The sequence below is a fragment of the Pristis pectinata genome, chromosome 32 (assembly GCF_009764475.1).
Source record: "Pristis pectinata isolate sPriPec2 chromosome 32, sPriPec2.1.pri, whole genome shotgun sequence".
Classification (NCBI taxonomy): domain Eukaryota; kingdom Metazoa; phylum Chordata; class Chondrichthyes; order Rhinopristiformes; family Pristidae; genus Pristis; species Pristis pectinata.
In genome coordinates this window covers 1,321,534-1,347,801 of record NC_067436.1, presented here as the reverse complement: position 1 = coordinate 1,347,801, position 26,268 = coordinate 1,321,534, and the positions used below count along the sequence as shown (strand labels likewise).

General features: G+C 46.0%; 1 protein-coding gene across 3 annotated transcripts in view; it reads left to right on the top strand.

Moving 5' to 3' along the window:
- The window catches only part of tln2b (talin 2b), a 246,086-nt gene that overhangs the window by 96,278 nt on the left and 123,540 nt on the right, over positions 1-26,268 (top strand). For all 3 annotated transcript variants that reach the window (XM_052042407.1, XM_052042408.1, XM_052042409.1), the window contains exons 3-15: positions 2,320-2,481; positions 3,499-3,596; positions 5,696-5,825; positions 8,923-9,075; positions 11,850-11,992; positions 12,772-12,899; positions 13,283-13,346; positions 14,804-14,908; positions 15,437-15,592; positions 17,765-17,866; positions 23,772-23,848; positions 25,431-25,611; positions 25,923-26,036. In XM_052042407.1, the coding sequence (XP_051898367.1) occupies positions 2,346-2,481; positions 3,499-3,596; positions 5,696-5,825; positions 8,923-9,075; positions 11,850-11,992; positions 12,772-12,899; positions 13,283-13,346; positions 14,804-14,908; positions 15,437-15,592; positions 17,765-17,866; positions 23,772-23,848; positions 25,431-25,611; positions 25,923-26,036 (1,587 nt within the window). In that variant the 5' untranslated portion in view covers positions 2,320-2,345. The remainder of the gene's footprint in view (positions 1-2,319; positions 2,482-3,498; positions 3,597-5,695; positions 5,826-8,922; positions 9,076-11,849; positions 11,993-12,771; positions 12,900-13,282; positions 13,347-14,803; positions 14,909-15,436; positions 15,593-17,764; positions 17,867-23,771; positions 23,849-25,430; positions 25,612-25,922; positions 26,037-26,268) is intronic.

Genomic DNA, 26,268 nt, shown 5'->3' with positions numbered 1-26,268 from the left:
TATTCACTGGTGATTGTTGTTTGATCACAGTTTGAATGATTCATTCCCTGCAGTCATTGGGCAGGCATGTATTGTCAAAGGTCAGATCAGCTGTGGTCCCAGACTGAGTGGGTTACCTTGGGATGGGGGTCATTGATTTCATTTGACTTCTTTCCCCTGCACCCCAACCCCTCGTCTTATTATCCTCATTCTGTGGTTTCTGTACCAGAAAAAATGGCCGATTCACCCCCTGTCCCCTGCCCCTTGCCCCCTGGCAGTGGGGTTGCCCAGTGTCATTAGATGGGAATGTTCTGGGAGACACTTCAGTCAAAGTGATATTCAAGATCTGAAATTATTAGCTTTTTTTAAAAAAAAATTAAAGCTTAACAGATTCGTACAGCACAGAAACAGGCCCTTCAGCCCATCATGTCCATGCCAACCATCAAGTATCTATCTGTACCAATCCCATTTGCCAGGCCTTGGTCTGTAGCCCACCATGTCTTGGTGATTCATGCGGTTCTTTAGATACTACTTACGTGCAAGTCCCTGCCTCCAGCACCCTGTCAGACTGCATCTTCCAACTTCCAACCACCCGCTGTATGGGAAAAGTTCTTCCTTCAATCCTTTTTAAGCCTCTTACTCAATACCCTAAACCTCTGAGCCCAGTTTTAGACATTTCTGCCATGGGGAAAGGTTTGCTACTGTATACCCAATCTATCTGTCTTTGTGAATGCCAGGGTAGCACAGATTAATTGTGACACTTCTGCACTCCAACATTGATGCAAGTATTAGCATTTACGTTGTCCTTCCATCGCCTGGATGTGGCTGAATTGGTTACCAAGGAGAAAGCCACAATTTCCATGGAGTAGAAGAAGACGACTCAAATTTGCACTTTTCAAAGCCACTGGAGGCAAAAAAAAAACATGGTGGCCCCTCTGTTCAGGGTGGGATTCCACAAAATCCAAAGGGTTGACCAACTTTTGGCCAAAAACACTGACCGTTCCTTGAAATAGTGCCTTGCAATCTTTTGCATCCAGCAGATATTTAACATTGCAACGGAAAGATCTTCCTCTGGACAGCAGGAGTTGCACTGTCTGGCAGTCAGGCCTGGCACCTCACACCTGATTGGGGCTGTCCCTGTGATGGATGTGTTGATGGAGTCTCTGTGTGTCCCAGTCTGGTGAATGAGCTGGAGTCCAGTAAGTCTGCTGATTCAGTCCTTTGCTTCAGGCTCTGTTTAGCGTTTCTGACTGATTCTGATGAAGATTTTTGTTTAAATATTTTCTGTATTCTGACTTGATTTGATTAATTCAGACAGCAGTTCACTGGTGCAGAGCAGAGCAGATTGTGGGCCCTGGATGGATTGCTACCAGTGCACTCCTTTCTGTGGATTTCGGAGTGTTGAATCAGCGGGCCCTGGATCCAAGTGGTGGCTGATGATCTGGTGAGAGGGAGACCAGTTATCCTTCGGCCCTGTCCTACAGTTCCAACAGCACTGGATGGACGCTGGGTTACTGCTCATTCTGTAACAATGCACAGCTCCACATCTGCAGCCTGGCTCCTGCACTGTTACCAAACCTCTTGTTCATTGAACCCTTGCTACCTGTCCCTTGTCTTCAACATCGCAGAGATAGAAATCACCAGAATCTCAAAGGAATTTTGTGAAAAAAGCAAAGCAGGACTTTTTCAATCTCCTGGTCAGTGTGCTGCTGTTGGGTGAGGGTCTGGTGAGGTGGCCAACTGGTGATGTTCATGGTAAATGGCTGATGGGAAACAGGAGCACTAGTCCTCCTCCACCTGATCTGGAGGACTTGTTCTTCCTTCACCGTTGCTGTATCAAGAACTTCTCCACCCTCAAGTGGAGGATTTTGCTTTGATCTCTGCTGTGGTTCAAGGCTGCAGCTCACTCTGATCTGTGAGCAAGTACAGGTCATCCCCGGGTTACAGACACCTGACTTCAGAACACCCCTACACACTGATGAGCTCCCATAATATTATTAAATTCAAAGTTCGAACATAAGTTCATTCCTACAAATGGCAGAACTAGTTCCTCTCTCTCCCTTTTTTGTAATTGTTCTTTCTTATCAGTCTTATGTGCTCTCGATACTATTCATCACAATACTGTGAAGGTATGGGTACCATATTGGGTAATCTTTGTGTATTTTCTGACTTAAGGACAAAATTGACTTATGAATGTCTCTTAAAATGGAACTGGTTCATTATCCAGGGGCAGCCCGTGATGATCGATGGCAAAGTGACCGGGGCAGCGATTTCCATCTGTTGAGACGTTGTACATGAGAGATTTGCATTTGTAATGAAGAAATTCATTTTGCCCCCCAGGTGTGGTGAGGAGTTTGATCTCCACGATGGTGGCCCTCTCGCTGAAGATATGTGTTCGCCAGTGCAATGTCATCAAGACCATGCAATTTGAGCCTTCCACGGTGGTGTACGACGCATGCCGCATTATACGGGAGCGGGTACCAGAGGCGCAGACTGGGCAAGGTGAGGCCGTGGGTCGTGAACACTTTATCCATCTTCTGGATGAAAAGAAATTGCTCGATGTGAGTGTATTTAATGCAGGAACGCGACAGCTGGGCATTGTGGCTGGACAGTTTTGGTGCCATTGTGGGGTTCACCCTTCTACTACAGTAGCAAATGTCGATTGGGGGTACTCGGGGTGCTCTGTGGCTGTGTTCTCACACAGTCTTTGACATTGCACTTAAGAATTTGGGTTTTTGAGGTCAACCCAAAAGATTGAGCAGAGAGGTGGTGGGGACTAAGCAAGGAAATTGCAGAGCAAAGGGACGTGACATCTGGAGACATACAGCTGCTGGTGAGGCACCGAAGGTCAGTGATACTCAGGGGTCTGAGCTGGTGGAGATGGGAAAACCTGGAGAGTTGCAGGATGAATCCAGCTGCAGTGATCTGAGAGGGAGCCAGGCGCTGCAGTGATCTGAGAGGGAGCCAGGCACTGCAGGCATTTGCAAATGGGGATGTAAATGTCAGTATCGAGGTGTTGCTTATTAGGAGGTAATGCAGGTCATTAATAGAACCTGCAAATGAGGCAAATCAGGGGCAGGAACAGCAAGAGGGTGGAGGGTTTAGGGGTAGGGGGAGGGGGTTGGCGTTAGGGGAGGGGGAGGCTGGGGTTTTTCCAGTGAATATTGTGTATCTGATGCTATGTGCCTGTGATGCTGCTGTAAGTGAATTTTTCATTTCTCCTGTGCAGACATGTACTTGTGCATGTGAGAAATAAACTCAACATTGCCTGACTTTGACTTTGAGGGGGAGGAGTGGGGGAGGGCCACGCTGGGGCGGGCTGGTGTTCTGACGAGTACTCAGCTCTGAGCTGTAGTGTAAGTTCAATGATGTTTTGGAATGAAATTGGTGGAGGTGTAATCAGAAGCCAGGCGGGTCTTCTGTCGCTTGCCATTTCCTGATTGACATGTGCCCATGTGTCGAGGTGTGAATGCTGATTGATCAGGAGATCTGTATCTACCGTTCATTCCTGCCTTTCAGCCTCTGATTACGGTTTGTTCCTGTCGGATGAAGATCCGAGGAAGGGGATTTGGCTGGAGTCTGGTCGGACCTTGGATTACTACATGCTTCGCAATGGGGTAAGTCTAACCTTGCTCAGAGTTGAGGTGGGAGCTGACCAGTGGTTGTGGTTTCAGCCCCAGCAACTCTCCTGAGCCCAGTACCTGAGACCTAGATCAAATTAAAAGACACAAAGGTTGAAGAAATGGATGATAGAAGTATACACAACAATAAATTGGGTAGATAGTGTTTTTCCTAAGGTGTCAAATACTTGGGCATAGCTTTAAGGTGAGAGCGGGAAGGTTTAAAGGAGATTTTCAAAGCAGGTGTTAGGTGCCTGGAACGTGCTGCCAGGGGTGGTGGTGGAGCAGATACGATAGCAACATTTAAGAGGCATTCAGACGGGCACATGAACAGGCAGGGGATGGAGGGAGATAGGTCATGTGCAGGCAGATGGGATTGGTTTAAATTGGCATCGTGGTCAGCACAGAAATCATGGGCCAAAAGGCCTGTTCCTGTGCTGTACTGTTCTGTGGTTACCAATGGGACAATTTCACTAACAGGACTAAGGTCTGGCTTTGTTGAAAGTTTTCCAACTTCTGGAAGTGATAGAAAATGAAGTCTATTTCCAGTCATTCATCCTTGTGTGAAACCATCTCATGTGTTGTAACCTTGGCTCATTTCATCAGAATTTGCTGTTTCTTGTTGGTCTCCCAAACAGGAAGGATAAAGAGCAGGAATTATAGAATGACAGAGTATGGAAGGATTATGGTGCCTGTGTGGCTCTCTGAATATGCAACTGATGAGACCGTTTCTTGCTTTTTAACATCCAGTAAATCTTTCCATTTTTTTGTGCATGGATGTATTTTGGTGAGTTACTTGATGTAATATAGTGAATGCTTGAAGCATTCAGCAAGTCAGGCAGCATTCCTGGGGTGAGAAACAGGGTCAACTTTTCAGGTCAGGAACCTTCCATCAGATAGTTGCTGCATTAGTTTTAATTTTCCAAAATTCCTGACGTTCAGGAAGGGGTCAATTAGATTGGAAAGTGCCAAATGTAACCCTGCTACTCAAAAGGGAGGGTAACAGAAAGCTGGAAACTACAGGCCATTTGGCTCAACATCTGTCACTTGGAAAATGTTGGAAAGTATTATTAAAGATATTATACCAGGCCACTTAGAAAAATTCAGGATAATCAGTCAAAGTTGACATGATTTTGTGAAAGGGAAATCATGTTTGACCAATATATTGAAGTCCATTGAAGAAGGAATGTACTGTGGACGAAGGGGAACCAGTCACTGTTTTAATGATGTATTTTAGGACGGGTTTGCACACAAGGTCCATCTCCTACTTGTTTCCCAGATTTCTCTGGCACCATATCGTGCCAATTGGACCTGCAATTCAGCACATTTGTTCAAATTCCTTGTGTGTTGAAAACTAATAGAGTCATACAGCAGAGAAGCAGGCCATTCATCCCATCACGTCCATGCTGATCAGTGGGCACCCTTCCATATTAATCCCACCTCCCAGCGTTTGGCCCGTAGCCTCCTACGCAGGGTGATTCAAGTGCTTGTCCAGGAGCTTCTTAAATGCTGTCAGTGACTCTGCTTCCACCACTCTCTCCGGCTGTGTGTTCCAGGTACTCACCACTCTCTGGATGAAAACGTCCCCCTCAGATCTTCCCCCTTACCCTAAATCTATGTCCTCTAGTTTCATTCACCTCTGACAAGGGGAAAGGTTTCTCCCCTTTCTATACCCCTCATAATTTTATATACCTCAATTATGACAGTCTTAACCTCCTCCACTCCAGAGAGGACTGACCCAGCCTCTCCAGTCTCTCTCCGTTACTGAAACCTCCATCCCACATAACGTCCTGGTGAATCTCCTCTGCAACCTCTCCACTGCTATCACATAGTGTGGTGACCAGAAATACACAACTATTCCAGCTGAGACCTGACCAACTTTTCATAAAGTTGAGGCATAACCTCCCTGCTCTTGTATTGAATGCCCCAACTAATGAAGGTGGGTGTCCCATGTGCTTTCTTATCCCCAGGTTGGTGAAGATGTTTCCATGGACTGACCAAATGTACAGAATCTGGAGGGTAGTATCCACAATCTGTTGAGGAAACCAGTGGAGTGAACAGCTGACGTTTAATGTGACTTGTGTTCTCTTGCTTAGGATGTTCTGGAGTACAAGAAAAAACAAAGGCCTCAGAAAGTGAGGATGCTTGATGGTGCTGTGAAGACAGTCATGATTGATGACTCCAAAACTGTTGGTGAACTTCTTGTACCTATCTGCAGTAGAATAGGTTTGTATTTCACTGTTCACTCTGGTCTGAAGTTAATGGTCACCCTGTTCAGCTCATCTTGGAATGAGTTTGAGTCTGTGTGCTGGACAAGTGTTTATGAGCTCTGTGTTCACGTACTGGTGATCCAATGGTGCAGGTAGTCTCTTTCCATTTGACACTCAAATAGCCAACAAGGTCAGTAAAAAGCTGAAAGACAGTCCAGATAAAAAGAAAAATAGAACATTTGGAAATGCTGACATGTTCAGTCAGCTGATGGGGACGAGAGTTCCACTTCAGGCCAGGCGCATCTGACAGAATATCTCATGGTCTCCCTGCCCTCACACTGAGATTCTGCCCTTCTCATTGCTCTGTGTACTGGTGTTTGAATCTGTTCTCTCACCATCACTTTCCCAGAAGCTGGTCATCGGACAGTTCTCCTCCTGATTCCCAATGGGTCCCCAATTGGACTTGACTTCCCAGTATTCAGCAGTGTAACATGAGTAGGAATGAAAGGCTTGTGTTTCCATAACATTGGTCGTGATCTCCACACCTCCCACACTGCCAGACAGTGCGGGCACGGGTGTAAGGTGGGAACTGCAATAGCCACGCACTGATGAACTGTAGTGCGATAAAGCCCAGTTTTGTTGATGATTCTGCGATATATATTAGCCAGGTCACCAGAAACAAAAGACTTGTTTGTTGAAGAGAGATCTACCCATTCCTCCTTCACCACCACACTCCTTTGCCCAGCTGAGTTCGCTCTTACATTGAACTGTTTCTCCTTTGACACCTGCTTTCTCCAAGTCAAACTGTAGCCATGGGAACTCAGTGGGCACCAGCTCTGCCTTCCTTCCAATGTGATAAGTGGAATGGTCCTTGTTTCAGTCTTACTCAGAGCACCCTCCCCAACACTTTTTCCATTACATTGATGACTCTGTTGGGTCTGCCTCCTACACCACACAGAACTGAAAAGGTTTATCGCCTTTGCTGCCAATATCCACCTACTATCACTGTCACATAATCCATCTCTGAACTTCCATTTTGGGATAGGTTAGTGAACCATCCACCGTGGTTGACAAGGCTTCCAGTGGTGTCCCATCTCTTTCCATACACCTGTTCTTGCCCCTTCTCTCCCAACCGGAACAGGAAACAGGAGTGGGAAGTAGAAATGGCCCCTCGAGCCTGACCTGTCATTCAATGAGATCATGGCTGATCTGTCAGTCTCTGCCTGGGATATGTTTCATTGCATAATACGTTGATGGTTTAGAGGGATATGGGCCAAACGCAGGCAAATGGGACTAGCTCCAGTAGATACCTTGGTCTGCATGGATGAGTTGAGCTGAATGGCCTGTTTCCATGCTGTATAACTCTATACAGCAAGACTGCGCTTCCACAGCTCTTAGAACCATAGAACAATACAGCACAATACAGGCCCTTCGGCCCACCATGTTGTGCCGACCTTCAAACCACGCCTAAGACTATCTAACCCCTTCCTCCCACATATCCCCCTATTTTAAATTCCTCCATATGCTTATCTAACAATCTCTTGAACTTGACCAATGTATCAGCCTCCACCACCACCCCAGGCAGCGCATTCCATGCACCAACCACTCTCTGGGTAAAAAAAACCTCCCTCTGACATCTCCCTTGAACTTCCCACCCATTACTTTAAAGCCATGCCCTCTTGTATTGAGCATTGGTGCCCTGGGAAAGAGGCGCTGGCTGTCTACTCTATCTGTTCCTCTTAATATTTTGTATACCTCTATCATGTCTCCCCTCATCCTCCTCCTCTCCAAAGAGTAAAGCCCTAGCTCCTTTAGTCTCTCCTCATAATCCATACTCTCCAAACCAAGCAGCATCCTGGTAAATCTCCTCTGCACCCTTTCCAACGCTTCCACATCCTTCCTATAATGAGGTGACTAGAACTGGACACAATACTCCTAAGTGTGGTCTAACCAGAGTTTGGGGAAACAATTCCAAATAGTCACAACCCTTTGAGACAAGTTGTTCCTCCTCATCCCTGTTTGAAATGGGCAAAGCATTATTCTGTGGTAATGACCCTGGGTTCCAGATACCCCCACATGGGGAAACCTTCTCTCAGGAGTCACTCTGTCAATCCCTCTCATTCTTCTCAACTCTCTGGGTATAGACCCAATCTGCTCAACCATCCCAGGAATCAACCTGGTGAAACTGCTGTGTGCTATGCTGGAAACACTCAGCTGGCCAGGCAGCACCTGTGGAGAGAGGAACTGTTTCAGTGTATCCAGCACTTTCTGTTTTCACTTCTCTGCATTGCCTTCAACACAAGTATTCAGGAACAGCTTCTTCCCTTCCGCCATCAGATTTCTGAACAGTCCATGAACCTATGAACACTACCTCGTTATTCCTCTTTTGCAATATTTATTTATTTTTGTAACTTATAGTAATTTTTATATCTTTGCACTGTACTGCTGCCACAAAGCAACAAATTTCCCGACATACATCAGTGATAATAAACCTGATTCTGATTCCTTTCTTAAATATGCTGACCAAAACAGAGCATGACACTGCAGTATCACAGCACCCTGGAAAGTTGTGTTAAAGCTTCCCTTGCTCTGTGTGTCCTACCCTTTGCAATAAAGGCCAGGGTTCCACAAGCCTTCCTAATTCCCAACTAAATGGCACCTAAGGCAATTACATTATTGGACAACTGCCCTCCCCTTCCCTGCAGCTATTCCCTTTTTCTCTCTCCACCCAGGGCCCTCTCTGCAACGTGAAGCAGGCTTGTCCCTTTTCCAATTCTGATGCAGGGTCTTTGACCTGAAATGTTGACTCTCTTTGTCTCTACACAGATGTGGTCTGACCCGAGTGGTGGTGACCATGTCTGTTTGTGTGCTGCGTGAACTCCTTGGCTCTTCTTCAGATTAGTGCTGGGCTCTTTACATCTGAGAGCCCGTTGACAGTGCAGCACTCCCTTCACATCCAGGTCTTGAGTTTGAGCCTCTGGAGTGAGACTTGAACTGCGAACTTTGTGATGCGAATGGTCTCACGGTGTAACTCCCTCCATGTGGCGCTCGCTTGTCTCTCCGCCCTCTGCCTTCACCATGTCCCGGGGCTGATGGTGTTGCTTCAATTTCAGGCATCACGAATTATGAAGAATATTCGTTGATCCAAGACATTATTGAGGAGAAAAAAGATGAAGGAACTGGCACGCTAAAGAAGGACAGAACCTTGTTACGGGATGAAAGGAAGATGGAGAAGTTAAAAGCCAAGCTCCACACAGATGATGACTGTAAGTTGATGGGGGCAGTCGGTGAATTTCTTGCAACCCAGTAATTGTCACCACGTGGGGGTCAATATGAGGGGCTCAGGAAATGTGTCACAATGATAAACCTATATATTTACTCAGAAGAAAAAATACTCCAACCCAGGTTTCCTTTTGACTGTCTAAAGCTGTGTTGGGACTGGTTTTGGAGTTATATCCTACAGCTGGGTATGGATGGGAAGATCCCGGTCTCATTGATTGGTCTGTGTGAGGGTTTGAATTATGGCTCAGGTGCTTCTTTCTGTGCTTGGTGATGTGGAGTTGGTTCACACATCAGCCAGTGAAGGCAGGACGGGGCTGCCTCCTGGCCTGTCCTTCCATCCCTCTGCTTGAAGGTACTCACAGTTTGGTGAAGATAAAGTTCCCGAACCCAGTGATCTATTCATTGATAACTGTTTTTCATCTTTTGAACAATTGTCTAACAAATACAATTTGCCTAGGTCACACTTTTTTCGATATTTACAGATTAGAAATTTTTTAAAAGCTACTATACCCTCTTTTCCAACACCTTACAAAACTGAAACTACGGAAAAAATTTTAGGTCTTAATCCTTATCAAGAAGGGCTTGATAGCAATAATCTATGATTTAATTATGAAAATACATCCAGAATCACTGGACAAAATTAAGAATGAATGGGAAAGCGAACTCCAGACATCTTTACCTACAGACACTCGGAAGAAAATTCTTCATTTAGTTAATACATCTTCAATGTGTGCCAGACACTCATTGATACAGTTTAAGGTAGTTCACAGGACCCGTATGTCCAAAGATAAACTAGCTCGTTTTTATAACCATATGTGACAGATGTAAATCGAATGTGGCTTCTTTGACATGTATGTTTTGGTCCTGTCCTCTTTTGGAAAAATATTGGAAAGACATTGAATATTGAAGATTGATTTACTGCAATTTACTGCAACCTATCACTGCAATTTTTGGATTACCAAGGATAGAGTCTGGCCATTTATCTGCTTCCGCTAACCGTATGATTGCTTTTGTTACATTAATGGTCAAACGATCCATTTTGCTTAAATGGAAGGATCCAATACCCCCTACGACTTTTCAATGGTTCTCTCAAACTATATCGTGTTTAAACTTGGAAAAAATTAAGAGTGGTACTGTTGATCCTTTGCTTAAATTTGGAGTCCATTTATTCAATATTTTCACATGATGTAGATCCCCTTTCAATAACTTTCCAACTTAGAGGAACGGATTTGACAACATAATATTGCTCTGTTTCTACTGAGAAATTTTAGTCCAGTTTTTTTTGTTTGTTTTTTTTTGAAATTTTTCTGTTTAGTTTAGTTTATATTGTTTATAATTTTTCTTATTGATTTGGTTTTTTTTTCTCTTTTTTTGATTTATATAATAAATCTTTTTCTTTCTTTTATGTTATATTCATTTACTAAGAGATCATTGGATCTACAGATTTTTTTATATCTTATTGTTCTTTATGGTTATCTATGCCATGATTGTTATCCAGATCTCTTTGTATTACATGTACAAACATTGATGCTATATATTAATCTGTATTAATTTGAAAACTAATAAAAAGATTGAAAAAGAAAGAAGTTCCTGAACCCGGCGCCCATTACCAGTCTGAGGGAGGGTGTGACCCAAGCGCAGTGGGTAGAGTAACCTCTCTGTGCATCATTCTGAGTTTCCTACAGGGGCAGGGATCACTTCCAGAAGAGTTAACCTGGGCCGTGTGGTGAGATTTAAGGGACTGCCTCAGATGGACTCTTCCAGAACTTTGAATTTAGTTATTGGAGGACTTCTCAACTAAATTGAAGACTTCATTTGTCTACAGATAGTTAAAGCACTTGGGTTTCAACAATTCTTTCAGTTGGTTCGACGACACTTGTGTCCTATTTAAAAAGAAACATTGTTCTCAAATTCATCCAAGTTATGCAGAACAAATGCCCACAGATTTATCTCGGCCTTAACCCTATGTTCCACTCTGGAAACCACAAGTTAGGGAGGGTGTGGAAGAATGGCCCATGGGATGAGGATTTCAGTTGTGGAGTCACCGAGAGGCCCAGGGCATTCCCGTTGGTTAAGTGAAGGATCAGAAGTAGGGCAGGTGTTACTGAGCAGGAAGGATGGCAGCCAGCGGTAATTGGCCAAGCAGCCTAAAGCGGTGAGAGTGAAGCTAATGTTGCGTGCAGGTGTTGCACGAGGTGACAGGGTGGATTCCCGGAGGCTGTTTTCGTTGTTGGGAGGATTTAGAAGCAGAGCTTTTGTCTGAGGAGAAGAGGTCAGCTATTCAGGGCTGTGATTAAAAAGAAATTTCTTCACAGAGGGTGTCAGTCTTCAGAATTGTTTTACCCCAGAACATTGAATGCTGAGTCACACTGAGTGTGTGGGATTGAGCATGATAGAATTTTAAACTCTTACAAAGTCAGGGCATGTAGGCATTGAGCAGAAATAACAGGCTTAGCGATGATACTGAATGGGGGAGAGACTTTGAGGAGGCGTGCAGCGCACTCCTGCTTCATTTTCCTCTGTTCGTAAAGGTGGGGGCAGCAGGGCTGTGGGTGTAACACAGGAGATTAGGACTAACTGGAGCTCATCGAAAGGCTGGTACAATGTGATCGGTTGACTGTGATTTTTGAGTGTTGACACAGAGTTGATTGTGAAGGTGAGTGGTGTCCGTGTGTGGCTGGGATGTGGGGGGGGGGTCGCACTGTGTCTGAAGTGTTTGGGTGAATCTGGAAGAGGCTGATGTTTCTGTCTCCGGCAGTGAACTGGTTGGACCACAGTAGGACGTTCCGAGAACAAGGTGTCGATGAAAATGAAACACTGCTGCTAAGACGCAAGTTTTTCTATTCCGATCAGAATGTGGATTCTCGAGACCCAGTGCAGCTTAACCTGCTCTACGTACAGGTAAAGGCTTTCAGAGCAGGTGGGTGGAGAGGTGTTGTGCGTGGTGTTCAGCTTGACTGGAGCTATTTGTTTCCATATGTCTATGGTGTGGAAAAGGGAGTCAGTCCCAGTGCAGCATCTCCTGCACAAATGTGTCCTGGGCTTCACGTCCGTCACACCAGGGTCATGGTGTGTTTTGGGCTGGATCCAGTTTCTAGGCCTCTGGACCCAGGTGCCTCTTAGAGGAGCCAGAATTTCTCAGTGAATGCCATTGTCATTATCAAGGGTGTGGAAAAGATGGATTTGTTTTCCTCCAGGAGGGGTGGGCTGGGAACTGGGACTCTGTCTAGGCCAAGATCAAAGCCCTGGGCAGAGAGAACTGGACCTTATCTGTGGTGTGGAAAGTCCACAGACTGAATGCTGATGTCCTGAAGGGGAAGCTGAGGGCAGGGACGTGTGCTGGTGGTCCTGGAGCGTGACGTGAGCTCAGGTGTTCCACAGCAACGTCTGAAATGCTTTATAGTTGATTGCTTGACAGTTATTGGTTGTCAACATTTTAGGGAGATGTTGGAACAGTTGGAGACTCTTCCCTGCCTACCTATGTCATGGGGCAGCCACTACAGTGATTGTGGAGCTCACTGGGGTGGTCCTGCATGTAAGGGAGTCGGTAACCCCTGACTCGTGCCATGTGTCAGTGTCACCCTCACTCTCCTCTCTCCCTCTCCCTCGGGAGCTGATTTACCTTTTCATGAGGCAAAGAGTTGTGGACTTCATGGACTGGACATGCTTTTTGTTCGCAGGCACGGGACGATATTCTCAATGGGTCACATCCGGTTTCCTTTGAGAAAGCCTGCGAGTTTGGCGGCATTCAGGCCCACATCCAGTTCGGAGCCCACGTCGAGCACAAGCACAAAGCTGGATTTCTGGAGTACGTTTTCCATGGTGACCATGTGCCCTGGGCAGGGACAGAGGGCGTGCTTGCAATTGGTGATGGATCTGTGTTGTCGTTTAGCCCCGTGCTGATGAGTGGTGCGCTGTTCACTAGTGGCAGGGAGCAGCTGGTCCATCATGTGGTGGGGGGTGTGACGAAGATCGGGTCACGTTGGCAGCACTGTGCGATGAGGTGGGGTGTGGCGGGTTTGTTGAGGATGGGGCTCGGTGTGGGTCCAGGGTAAACACTTTGTTGTAGGGGCATTAGGCTGTGACTTTTGGTGGGGGGGGGGGGGGGGTTTGTGGGTGTGGCAGGGAGGTGCTGAGATTGGTCTGGGGCTGGCTGCTGACACTGACTCATGAACTCTCACTGTCTTCCAGTCTGAAGGAGTTCCTGCCCAAGGAGTACATCAAGCAGAGAAATGCAGAGAAAAAGATCTTTCAGGTACAGAAACTGCTTCATATTCACTGATAACAAGTTCTCACAATTTTGTCTGAGTATCTCCAGCATGGCAGTCAGGAAGTGAAACAGTCCTGGACAGCGGTCACCTTGCTGCCCTCTGGGTCTGACATCCTTCACTCATCGGTGTGCCCCTGCTGCCTGCTCTCTACTGTGGCCTCCACCTTCCAGCCTGTGGGCTGAGCCGAAACTTGCTGGTCCCTGTGGTCCTCACTGATCTCATTGGTGCCAGACCACCACAGCCTTTATACTTTAGCTCTGTTGCTTGATTTTAACCATCTTCTCCACCTTGTCTCTAGTCTGTATTCCCTTCATTCAACCTCTGTCTCTCCACTGCACTGTCTGGCACTCCCTCCCTAAACCTCTAACTCTTCCAACATCCCTCCTTTCAGAGCCTCCTTGAACCTTCCCTCTGCAGCCAAGCTTTTGCTCTCCCGCCCTTGTGTTCGCTCGGCTTGCTTGTGTCTGATGAGTTTCTCATGAAGTACTTTGGGACATTTTATTGTATGAATGGAATTATATTAATACAGTATTCTGGGCATTGGTTGGCATCAGGATCCAGGCATTTGGCTTCAGGAATGGGAAGGTGTAGAAATGGAGCTCTCCCACCATGGAAGGCATCGGGCAGGTGCCAGAGAGGGGAGGGACGAGAGAATCTGGGCGGAGAATACAGACCTTATCATTATGTGAAACACAGAGAGAATGGCCTGTCTCCTCAACCTGTTTATATTCTGCATGGTTCTCCGCTAGTCATTGTTGAGTCATTTTCTCGGTGGTATTTCTCCAGTTTAACCTTGCGTGCTTTCAGCCTCCTCCGCGTGCTCTTGAGTTCCATAGCTTCACTATTCTTGGGGTCAAGAGGTTTCTTCTGAAATCCCTGCCTGGTATCTGTCTTGTGTTGAGGGCCCTTGTCTCTGTTTTTATGAGCATCCTAATTCCATTTCCCATATCTCCTGCAGTTTAGGAGGAAGCCATTTGGATCTCTGCAGCTCTCTGAGCAATCCCATTCCCCAACATACTTACTGCAACCTTTTCTCTCAGATGCCCATTAAAATACCACTGTTTCTTCTAATGCAACAGCCAACTAACCTCCCCTCGAGATGTGGAGGAAACCGGAGCACCCAGGGAAACAGGGAGAACGTGTAAACTCCACCCAGACAGCACTGGAGGTCAGGATTGGACATGTGTCACTGGAGCTGTGAGCCAGCTGTGGTCCCTGCAGCATCGCTGTGTCGCCCCATCGTGGTCTCTCCCATCTCCCTGTGTTCTTCCTTTTCAGATGCTGTCTGTTTCAGATGAGACAAGGAGACACACAGGTGGAAAGTAACACACAGCAGACTCCTGAAGAGGGGCCATAGACTTTACCTCTGTCGATAAACAGCTGGTACTTGTTGGTTCATTCAGTGAACAAGGAAATGAATTTTTATAACTTTGTTTCTCAGGAACACAAAAACTGTGGGGAAATGACTGAAATTGAAGCAAAAGTGAAATACGTTAAGTTGGCCCGCTCACTGCGAACCTATGGGGTCTCGTTTTTTTTGGTGAAGGTAGGAATTTCTCCTTTTACATGTGTTTACATGGCCGTCAGTCGCTCTTGGATAGAAACCTGGCTGTCGACAGCCCCAAACTGCCGCACCTCCTCCCTGCATCTCAGCTGTCCAGAGAGGTCCTCACACTGGCAGAGAACTTGCCCTGATTTGGGTCCGTGGCTGGAAGCCACGATGCCTGACCCAGAGGCTTTACATCTGTTTCCAAGCTCCACCCACATACTGCACTGGGATTGGTCTGGAAACACTGGGATCTTCCACTGTGCTGAGAGACTCCGGATCTTCTGTGCTTCCTTAAATTCAGTCCGGCTTTGTTGCCGGCCCACAGGTTTCCCTTCTGTATGAACCCCTGTAGCGTGTGGCATCCTCACAGTGGCTAAATGAATGTAGTGGATGGATTGTGAAGGGAAACTTTACACCAGTGGAATGGTTGCAAGCACTGAACATGCATGTTCCATGTATCAGTGGAAATTTGCAGTGTATTTAAATTGACCAGTTTTTACAAGTGACCCGTGTTTTGTTCTCCAGGAGAAGATGAAGGGGAAGAATAAATTGGTGCCTCGACTACTGGGCATCACCAAAGATTCAGTGATGCGAGTTGATGAAAAGACCAAGGAGGTGATGCAGGAGTGGCCTCTGACAACTGTCAAGCGTTGGGCTGCATCTCCAAAGAGCTTTACTCTGGTAGGGCATTGGATATTGACAGATATTGCCTCTGGGTTTGAGAGTTTTTGACTGGTTCAGATATTGCTGAGGAACAGCTGGTCAGTGAGCCAGCAAAACGTGAGGGGGACTTCAGTCAGTTGCAGTGGTCTGGAGAGTGCCCAAGGTCTTGCCTTTCCTCTGAGTTGCCTTCACCATTGTTGGGGTCTTACTCCTGTCACTGTCATACCTGTGATTCCGCGGGTTCACCAAAGAAGCTTTATCCTCCAGCAGTCTCGCGTCTGTCTGTGGAGACATAGAGATTCTGTAGATGCTGGAATCTGGAGCAACGCACACAAAATGCTGGAGGAGCTCAGCAGGTCAGGCAGCATCTATGGAGGGAAAGAAGTTCCTTTTCCCTTCACCTGCCCTTCCTTACGCCTCCCCCACTTGGTTCCACCAGCCCATCACCTCTTCCTTATCTGGTTCCACCTATCACCTTCCAACCCCTGTCTCACCACTCCCTTCGCTGCTATATACCAGTGATCTTCCCTCTCCACTCCCAGGCCTGGTGCAGGGGCTCGACCCCAAATGTTGACTGTGTCTCTGGCTCCACAGTTGCTGCCTGATCCACTCAGTTCCTCCAGCAGTTTGTTCTTTGCAACTGCCACTGAGCCATGAAGTGAGCATGTGTTCCAGATGGTTAAACACATCTGTCTTTTGTGGAACAACGATGGATTTTGGTAACGTTTTCATGTTGTGTTTTGTCTCAGAGGGAGGGTGAGAAGGTTGCGGGAGGGAGGGAGGGTTTTAACCATGGCCTGGCACAGACTGAACACGTGGACGGTCTGGTCTCCTCAGGCAACAACCACCAGCACCTTACACCAGCTGACATAGATGAGGCCTTGTCCAACTACAACCAATGTAAGTGTGGGAAGATGAAACCAGCTAGTTACGAGGTAGTGTGTAGTAGGTGTTCGATAAGGTACTGCATAAAAGACTTATCCATAAGATAAGGATGCATAGAGTTGGGGGTAATGTATTAGCATGGATAGAGGATTGGTTACCCAATAGAAGGCAGAGAGTTGGGTTGAAGGAGTGTTTCTCTGGTTGGCAATCAGTGGTGAGCAGGGTGCCACAGGGGTTGGTGCTGGGCACACAACTGTTCACAATATACATTAATGATTTGGAAGAGGGGACCGAGTGTAGCATATCTAAGTTTGCTGGTAGCACTAAATTGAGTGGAAAAGCAAATTGTGCAGAAGATGCAGAGAGTCTGCAGAGAGATATAGATAAGTTAAGTGAGTGGGCAAGGGTCTGGCAGATGGATTACAATGTTGGTGAATGTGAAGTCATCCACTTTGGAAGGAAAAATAGAAGATCAGGTTATTAATTAAATGGTGAAAGATTGCAGCATGCTGTTGTGCAGAGGGACTTGGGAGTGTTTGTGCATTAATCGCAAAAGGTTGGTTTGCAGGTGCAACAGGTTATCAAGAAGGCAAATGGAATGTTGGCCTTCATTGCTTGAAGGATTAAATTTAAGAGCAGGGAGGTTATGCTGCAACTGTACAGGGTACTGGTGAGGTTGCACCTGGAGTACTGCGTGCAGTTCTGGTCTCCTTACTTGAGGAAAGATAAGCTGGCTTTGGAGGTGGTGCAGAGGAGGTTCGCTGGGTTGATTCTGGAGATGAGGGGGTTAGCCAATGAGGAGAGATTGAGTTGCCTGGGACTATACTCACTGGAATTCAGAAGAATGAGAGTGGATCTTTTGGAAACATATAAAACTAAAGGGATAGATAAGATCGAGGCAGGAAAGTTGTCTCCACTGGCGGGCGAGACTAGAACTAGGGGACATAGCCTCAAGATTCAGGGGAATAGATTTAGGACAGATGAGGAGGAACTGCTTTTCCCGGAGAGCAGTGAATGTGTGGAATTCTCTGCCAGGGAAGCAGTAGAGGCTACCTCATTAAATATATACAGTTGGATAGATTTTCACATAGTAGGGGAATTAAGGGTTATGGGGAAAAGGCAGGTTGGTGGATCTGAGTCCATGGCCAGATCAGCCATGATCTTGTTGAGGCTTGATGGGCTAGATGGCCTCCTCCTGCTCCTATTTCTTATGTTCTTATGACTGACCACGTCACACTCTGCGCAGGCTGCTGATGTACACGGCACAGGGCATTACAGTTCTCTCCGCTCTCTGTTCAACCATAGGATTTTGGGGAGTACCAGGAAAGCTACTATTCTGTTCAGACAACCGAGGGAGAACAAATCTCACAGCTGATTGCTGGTTACATCGACATCATCCTGAAGAAGGTGAGTGAACTGAAGCACCAGAAAACCGGACTCATGGAGAATCCTTACCCTCAAAAATGTAACCCTCAGAGCCCACTCCTCGAGTGCTGCCCTCTCCAAGCCAATCCCTCCATGGCCCAGAGATCACCTTAAATCCCATCTCTCTGCCCTGGGAACTCCTTGCTCACAACTCTGAAGCCCATTTCTCCCCTTTCCCATCGTAGCCCTGTTCCTCAGCCCTGTTCCCCAGCCCTGCCTGTAGGAGATGTTGGTAGGTTAAGCAAGTGGACAGGAAGTTAAACTAACTGGCCTTCAATAACTTGGTTGATCCCTTCCTTCCTTGTTAAAACAACAGGACAACACCAGCAGATCTGCAACCTCCGGCAACATACCTGTGATTGAAATGTTGACCTCGGAGTCTCTGCAGTTTCTTCATTGCTTTATTGAACAGCCTGAGGTGCATTTCACCTGTCAAATTATCCACTGTCAATGAGGGTAAACCCCTTAATATTTCCTGTTTACCAGATTTATCCCATCTAGTGTTTCACACTTATGCCCATTAACCACAATGTTGACTTTATTCCCCTCTTTTGAGAAGAGAATCACAAAATATTCACCAAGAATCTCTCCCACATCCTCTGCCTCCACATAGTTTATCTTTCTGTTCCCAATAGGCCCTACTCTTTCCTTGCTCCTTAGGTACTTATAAAACACCTTGTATGTTCTTGCATTTTACTGGCCAATGATTTTTCATACCCTCTCTTTGCTGTCCTAATTTCATATCTACGTTTTCTATATTCTTCCAGTGTTTCTGCTGTCTTAAGCTCTCAATGTCTGATACAAGCTTCCTTTTTGCTGCTTCCTATCCTCTGATTTGTTATATGGGCTCTCGTGATTCACCCTTTGTCTTGTGGGAACATATTCACTCAAAACTCCCTTGGTAATTATTGTCACTTGTACCGAGGTACAGTGAAAAGCTTGTCTTGCAAACCGATCGTACAGGTCAATTCATTACACAATGCAGTTACATTGAGCTCTGACACTGATTTATCTTTGAGTAACTGATTCTAGTCCCCTGCTGCTGAATCACTTCTCAATCTGATGTGAAATGGCACTGCTCCAGTTTAGAACTTTTACTCCTGTTGTATCGCTATCCTTTTCCAGGACAGTGAGAAGTCTACCTGAATTATGATTACCATATAAATGCTCTCCCACTGACTCTACTTCCACCTGGAAAAGTTCTTCTGAATATAGTCTAGGAATTCTGGGCCCTAAATACCTTCTGAACTGACTGTATCCCTTTTAATATCAGGGTCATTTCTCCTGACACTATCACACAAAGAGGATCATGTCCACTGTGATTCAGAGAGCGGCTCTTCAGCCCCTGGGGAGAGGCAGTTGAGGAGGACCCTGGCGATGACGATCCCTGTGATAGACAAGAGGGAGGCCCTCTGTCGTTACCAGAGTTAGATTTGTCTCCTTTCTGGGAATGGTCACTGTCATGGCATCTCTGAGGTCCCCTGGTGTATCCTCCTCTTCCCAGGTGGTGGGCGATGAGGTTGTGCCTTTGTGACTGAATCTCCTCGCTGCCGAGTTTTAGAATTTCAGTGGGGACCTGTTAGTTGTGTTGTTTTTTTTTTGCCTGGAGTATAGGCTTTTCAATCATTCGCTGATCAGGAGTGCTTCAAAGGTGGGTTGAATAGGTTGATAGACCTGGTCATTCTTGATAAAGAAGTCAAGAGTCTCATCAAAGGTGCCAATTCTGACGGACCAGGACAACCCTCTCACTGTGGAACCTCTGGTCCCTGTGGGAAAGAGCTGCCTTTGTGGGGTCCATGGGAGCCACGGCACTGAGGTTCTGACAGCAATGTTTCTGATGATGTTTTGAGGCCGGTTTGATGGGGATCACAAGAGAAATGTCGAGATCAGCACCAACCACCAAACATAACCTTCCTCATCCTCGCTAAAACATCTGATTCTCCTCAAACAGGAGCACTTTCCTCAAATTCGGCTGCCCACAGATTTTTGTCTCCATGATGGCTTACAAGTGGGTCTGCAGCAGAATTGATCTTGGGGAAAACCGTTATCAAACAAGGCTGTGTCATTATCTGACATTTCTTTCTTACTGCTTTGTTGCAACTGGCATCCAACAAACATCCTGTGGGAGTGGAACTAATCTTCAGAACCAGAGGGGAAACTGTCCAACCCACGGTGACTTCAGTACAGCAGATCACCCTGTTGTGAAGCTGCAGTGTGCAGAGGCTGAGACACACCCATCATTCACTCATTTACTGAACCATGTCGAAAGATGGGTCATACACTCAACGTCTGTAAGACAAAGGTCAACCTGTCCCCATTGTACAACTCCTCACTCCAATAATAAAGGTCCACTGCAAGACCCAGGAAAGTGTGGACACTTCTCATTATCCAAGGAACCACATCTGAGTGAAGCTAAATACCAATACCACATTCATTGTGACAGCAAAGCCTTTGGTTGTTTGAAGAAAAGAGTGTTTGACGATCAAGAGTTCAGACTTGGCACAAATCTCCTGTCTCCCTGACAGCAGTGATCCCTGTCAATAACAGGCATCACGTGGTCCTGGAGAATTACCTTGAGCACTGTCTCTGCACCATCCTCCAAATCCACCTGCAAGATGCGAAACACATCAGCACCCTCTCCCAGGACAACCTCATGAATTGAAACCTGTCGGCTCCGGTAGGCAAGTCGCATCATTTACATGCCTGATACCAGACTTGGAGACTGACACTGTGGTCTGAACTCTGTGGTGGGCTGAGGTAATGTGGCAGATGGAGGAGAAGGTTCTCAGATGTGCTCAAAGTCTCCTTGGGTTGGTGGGGGGGTGGGTGTGGAGGGAAGAAGCAACATCCCCACTGAATCCTGGGAATCCCTGGACGAAAGCAGAGAGGGAGCATTGGGAATGACGGTGAGAACCAAGAGACTGCAGATGCTGGAATCTGGAACAAAAGACAATATCTTTTCCTCTTCTCTCTCAGTCCTGATGCAGGGTGTCAACCTGAAATGTGGACCAACCCTCTGCCTCCACAGATGTTGCCTGAACCACTGAGTTCCTCCAGCAGTTTATTTTTTGCTTAAATAGGGAAGGTTTGAAGGATCCAGTCCTAATGGGATTAGTGTAAATGGGCAAAAATGTCAGCACGGACATGGTGGGCCAAAGGGCCTGTTTCTGTGCTGTACCACTGGATCTCATTAGTCTTCCCAAAGTGCATCATCCAGCACTTAACAGGATTAAGTGCCATCTGCCATTGCTCTGCCATCTTACCAACTGATCAGCATCGCGCTTTAGCCTCAGACTATCCTCCTCATGGACATTTTTTGTGCCATTTGTGAACTTATTAACCATGCCTCCTATTTTTGCAACCACATGGGTAATAAAAGGTCCCAGCACTGATCCCAGTGGTACACCACTAGCCACTGGGTTTCCAATCACACAAAGAACTGTCTACCTCTCTGCCTCCTATCATGAAGCCAATTTTGGATCCAGTTAAACAACTTCTGATCCTGTGGGCTCGAACCTTTAGGACCGGTTTCCTTACTGAGATTTATGTCGTCAACATAAACAAACTGCCGCCTTCAATACATTTTGTTTGCAAAATTCAGTCAAATTGGTTGGACAGGATCTCCCCAACAAAGCAATGCTGACTACCTTTGATTAATCCCTGCCTTTCCAAGTGTGGATTAATCCTCTCCCTTGGAACTTTTTCCAATAATTTTCCAGTACCACGTGGTAACCCCCTCTTTGCTCTCCTGATTTCTCCTTTAAGTACCCACTAAACATTCTATGTGTCTGTAAGGCCTCTCCTGTCTTCATTCTCCATAACTACCATTTGTTTCTCTTTTTTTCCTTCACCCAATCTTCAACCCTTGATATCCAGAGTTCCTTGGACCTGTTGGCCTCGCCTTCCACCATTACAGGAACACATTGACCCTGAGCTTGTACTGTTTCACTTTTGAATGACTCTTTCTGTCTTAGCTTCTCGCTGCCTACTTTTGCCAGGTCCCGACTTACAATATCGAAATTTTCTTTCCCAAATTCAGCTCCTTAATTTCCAGTCAAACCTTGTTCTTTTTTGTAGAAATCTTAAATCTTTAAATTATGGCCAATGTCTCCAAAATGCTTTTTCGCTAACACTCTCTCCATTTTCCCAGCTTCATTCTCAAAGTGTAGACCCACTACTGCCCCTTCTCCAGTCAAGTTATCTACTTAAATTGAAGAAGCTCTTCTGGACACACTTTAGAATTCCACCCCCTCCAAGCCTTTCACACTGAGGAAATCCAGTTAATATTGGCGAAGTTGGACTCTTCTATTATTTTCACACTTCTCTGTGATTGGCCTCTACCTGCTGACTGTTTGGAGGCCTGCTCTAGGAATTTGCATGCTCTGCCTATTAGGCTCACTTAGTTTATCATCTACATTTGAGTCTTCCTCCAACTCTGCACCCCGTTCTCCAATTAGTTTAAACCCCTCTCAACAGCTCTCGCAACCTTCCCTGCAAGGATGCTGGACCCATTCTGGTTCAGGTCAAACCTGTCCAACCTGTACAAGGCCCACCTACCCCAGAAACTGACCCAGTGATCTAGAAATCTAAAGTCCATCCCTCTGCACCAGCTCTTTGGTCACATATCTGACCTGTCCTCCTTTCTCTATATTCACCAGCACTGGAAATAATCTAGATATCCCGGAGCACCCAGAGGAAACCCACGTGGACACAGGAAGAATGTGCAAACTCCACACAGCAGCACCAGATTGAACCCTGGTCAGTGGGGCTACGAGGCAGCAATGTTACCTGTGACACCATCTCACTCTTGACTTTCTTAGTTAGCCACAATGGTGCATTCTTCTCGGCGAGCTTTTCTTTTTCACCAGAATAGTGCTGTGATTCACAAAATGTTTCTGTGGATGTCTGCCACCGCCGACCTTTGAGTCTGTTTCACCAGTCCACTTTCACAACTCTGTCCTCAACCCAATGAAATTCTGGGTCAGAGCAGTTGTCTGGCAATGCATTAATAATTATCTTCTGATTATAAAGGTGCTCTGAGTATTAATCACTCCTGCTTTTGCTCTGTGGTGGTTTAATTGCACAAATGTGGTGGAATCTGAGCAAGTTCTAATCAAATTGTGAATAAATCAGCTTCGGGAAACCTGAGACTTCATCCACTGAAGGTACTTAGCCGCGTTCTCATTAACACTGGACAGGGCATCATCACTTTTCCAGGTTTGTCCCTGGATTCCCAGGGCTGGCTTGAGCACTTTCAGTGAATTTTTGAAAACTCAGCTATTTACAAATTCTAAGTTTTCTTCAGAAGTGAGTTCAGAGGCTGTCTCTGTGTGAAACTGAAGGTAGAGGAGATTTGATTCCTGTAAATGTCTCTTGTTTAACGAACACAGAATGTTCACAAAGTGCACATCTCGTGCTGCAATTGTAAATTGTTACAAAGCCATTCCCTCCCAGTGATTTGTTGGTATATGTGTCGAACACACAGCCCATTATGGTCTGAAGTTAGAAGAAATTAAAACTGTGAAGCAATTGTACAGATGAGGACACACTGTTTCCAGTGGGTCAGAGGTCAGGAACAAGGGGGCGTTGTTGTAAAGGTTAAATATCAGACTTTTACACGGGTCCATGTTTGAGACTGTGGAATACACCACCAGAGACGGGGGGAGGGTGGGGGTGAAGTGGGTAAGGAAGGGATATGGAAACAGGTGCATGTTAAGGATAATGCAGCAAATGTTTGAACCGGAGGGCAGGTCCTGGCACCGGTTTGTTGTGATGTGAGGATAACTCCCAGCTCCCAGTCAGTGAGACACAACAGCACGTGTCGGATGCCAGGGTCCTGGTTTGATGGTTGTTGTTTTGCCCAATACTGTTTCTTTCTGTTTTGCAGAAACAAAGTAAAGACCGGTTTGGACTGGAAGGGGATGAAGAGTCGACAATGTTGGAAGAATCAGTGTCTCCAAAAAAGTAAACATTCAGAACTACTAATATTAAAAACATGACTCTGTGTGAGAGAACAGGTCATGTGGAGGAACTGGGTTGGTGGAATTCCTCTGGGAACTGGCATGGACTCGATGGGTTGAATGGCCTCCTTGTATATGAGAAAAATAACTAGAGATTATGTGTGGTTGCCCTGCTGCTTATTGTACATAGGGAGGGGGTGGGGAATTGTGTATTGATCAGTAGGTTTGCAGATGACATGAAGATTGGTGGGAGTCAGGGTTAGTGTGGAGGGTGCAGAGTGATATCGATGTGTTTGCGAAATGGGCTGAGAAACAGCAGATAGTTTTTATAAAGTTACCATTAAGGGAATGCAGTGGACCTGCGAAGTATGGACTTCAAAAGGCATTTGATAAGGTGCTGCAGAGTAAACTTGTCAGTAAGATTGAAGACCATGGATGAAGAACTGTATATAGGAAATTGAGAGTGTGAGTGAAAGGTTGTGTTTTAGAGCAATGTAAGTGGTGGGGATCTTCAGTGGTCAGTGGACCACTGCTTTTCTTAGTATCTTTTTGATTTGGGTCACTAGGCTGCAAGTTCCAAATTTGCAGCTGATTCAGGTATAGTGAACAGTCGTAGACTTCAAGGAGACAGGCTGATGGAGTGGACATGCAGGTGGCAGCTGAAACTTCAGGCTGAGGAATGGAAAGTATTGCACTTTGGTAGTAAGCCTGAGCCGAGGAAATATACACCAGAGGGCACCTTTCTAACAGGGATACAAGCACCGGGAGAACTGGGCATGGATGAAAGTAGCAATGCAAGATGAGAAAGTGGTTAAAAATGCACATGGAATAAATAGAGATGTAGGGTGCAAAAGCAAGGGAGCCATGGTGAATCTTTATAAAACACTAGTTTGGCCACGTCCTCAGGATTTTGTGCAGTTCCAAACCTTAGGAAAAGTTTGAAGGCTTTGAACAGGGTGCAGAAGTGATTTACCATAATCATTCCAGGAATTTTTATTATTGTTATTTATTTGTAGTTACTTGGATAAAATGAAGAAGCTGGACCTGAGGAGGTTGTGTGGGGATCTGACAGTGGTGCTTACTAGATTGAAAGCCCTTAGCAGAAAAGAGAGAAATCGTTCCCAATGGCTGACAGGTCAAGAACCAGGGCTATAGAATAAAGGTGATTGGCAAAAAAATCACCATTCACACAACAAAAAGCTTTTTTTTCATGCAGTGAGGGCTCGGGTCTGGAGTGCACTGCCGGGGGAATGGTGGAGACAGATTCAACTGTTGCATTCAAAAGGGAGCTGGATAAGGCAGAGAGTGGTCTTCACTGGATGTGTCTCAGCAGGCTGAATGGCCTCATTCTGTGCTGTAACCGTAATGTGATTTGATCAGTGTTGATGGGAGTTTGTTGGGCACAAGTTGGTGCCAGATTTGCTGCATCACACAAGTGATGATGATTCTCCAGTCCTTTACGGTTAGTGCTGCGCTTTGGGATGTCCCTGTGCTCTTTCCCTGATATAGAAATGCAAGTTGTTTTCTTTTATAAGTGACCCTGATACATGTGAAGTTAAATAATCCTGTCCTCCCCTGCTCCACAGATCCACCATTCTGCAGCAACAGTTTAACAAGACGGGCAAGATTGAACATGCATCTGTGGCACTGCCAGCTGTGATGAGGCCTGGAGCAGGAGGGCCAGAGAACTTCAACACAGGCACCATGCCAGCTCCACAGCAGCAGATCCTGAGTGGACAGATGCACCGGGGCCACATGCCCCCACTGGTAGGAGTCAGGACCATCCCCTGAACGATGGTGGTGGGAAGGTCGGTTTTAGACAAAGGAATCATTTCCAGTTTGAGTGCCGTTCAGGAGCCAAGGATTAATATCCAGCTATATTTTAATGCAACACATTATGTAATTTGTTCTTTTAGATTCCATTACTTTATCATTTACATTAAAATATGTGTCAGTTTAATTTTTAAAGGAGTTATTTAACCATGGATTCATGTGATGATTCAGGTTAATTAATACATTCTTGTTTGGAAGCAATGCATTTATTCTAACTTGCTTTGCTAATTTGCTCTGCATAACAGACCTCCGCACAGCAAGCGTTAATGGGAACCATTAACTCGAGTATGCAGGCGGTCCAACAAGCCCAGTCTGACTTAACTGAGATAGATAACTTGCCCCCCCTGGGGCAGGACATGGTGAGTCTGATTACTGCCGACCTCCTCACATGTTCTTTCCAATGATCTTTACATGCTGTACTTTTCCAGTCTTGGAACGTTTCATTGTTTGTTGGTTTTATTTCCATCTTTACCTTCTGTAGAGACCACACTGACTCTCAAGGGGCGGTTTGTCATCTCCCTCCCCTGGTCTGCCTTGTGTATCAGTCATTTGGGTTTTAACCCCAGGAATGTCAATGGAAGATAAAAGAGG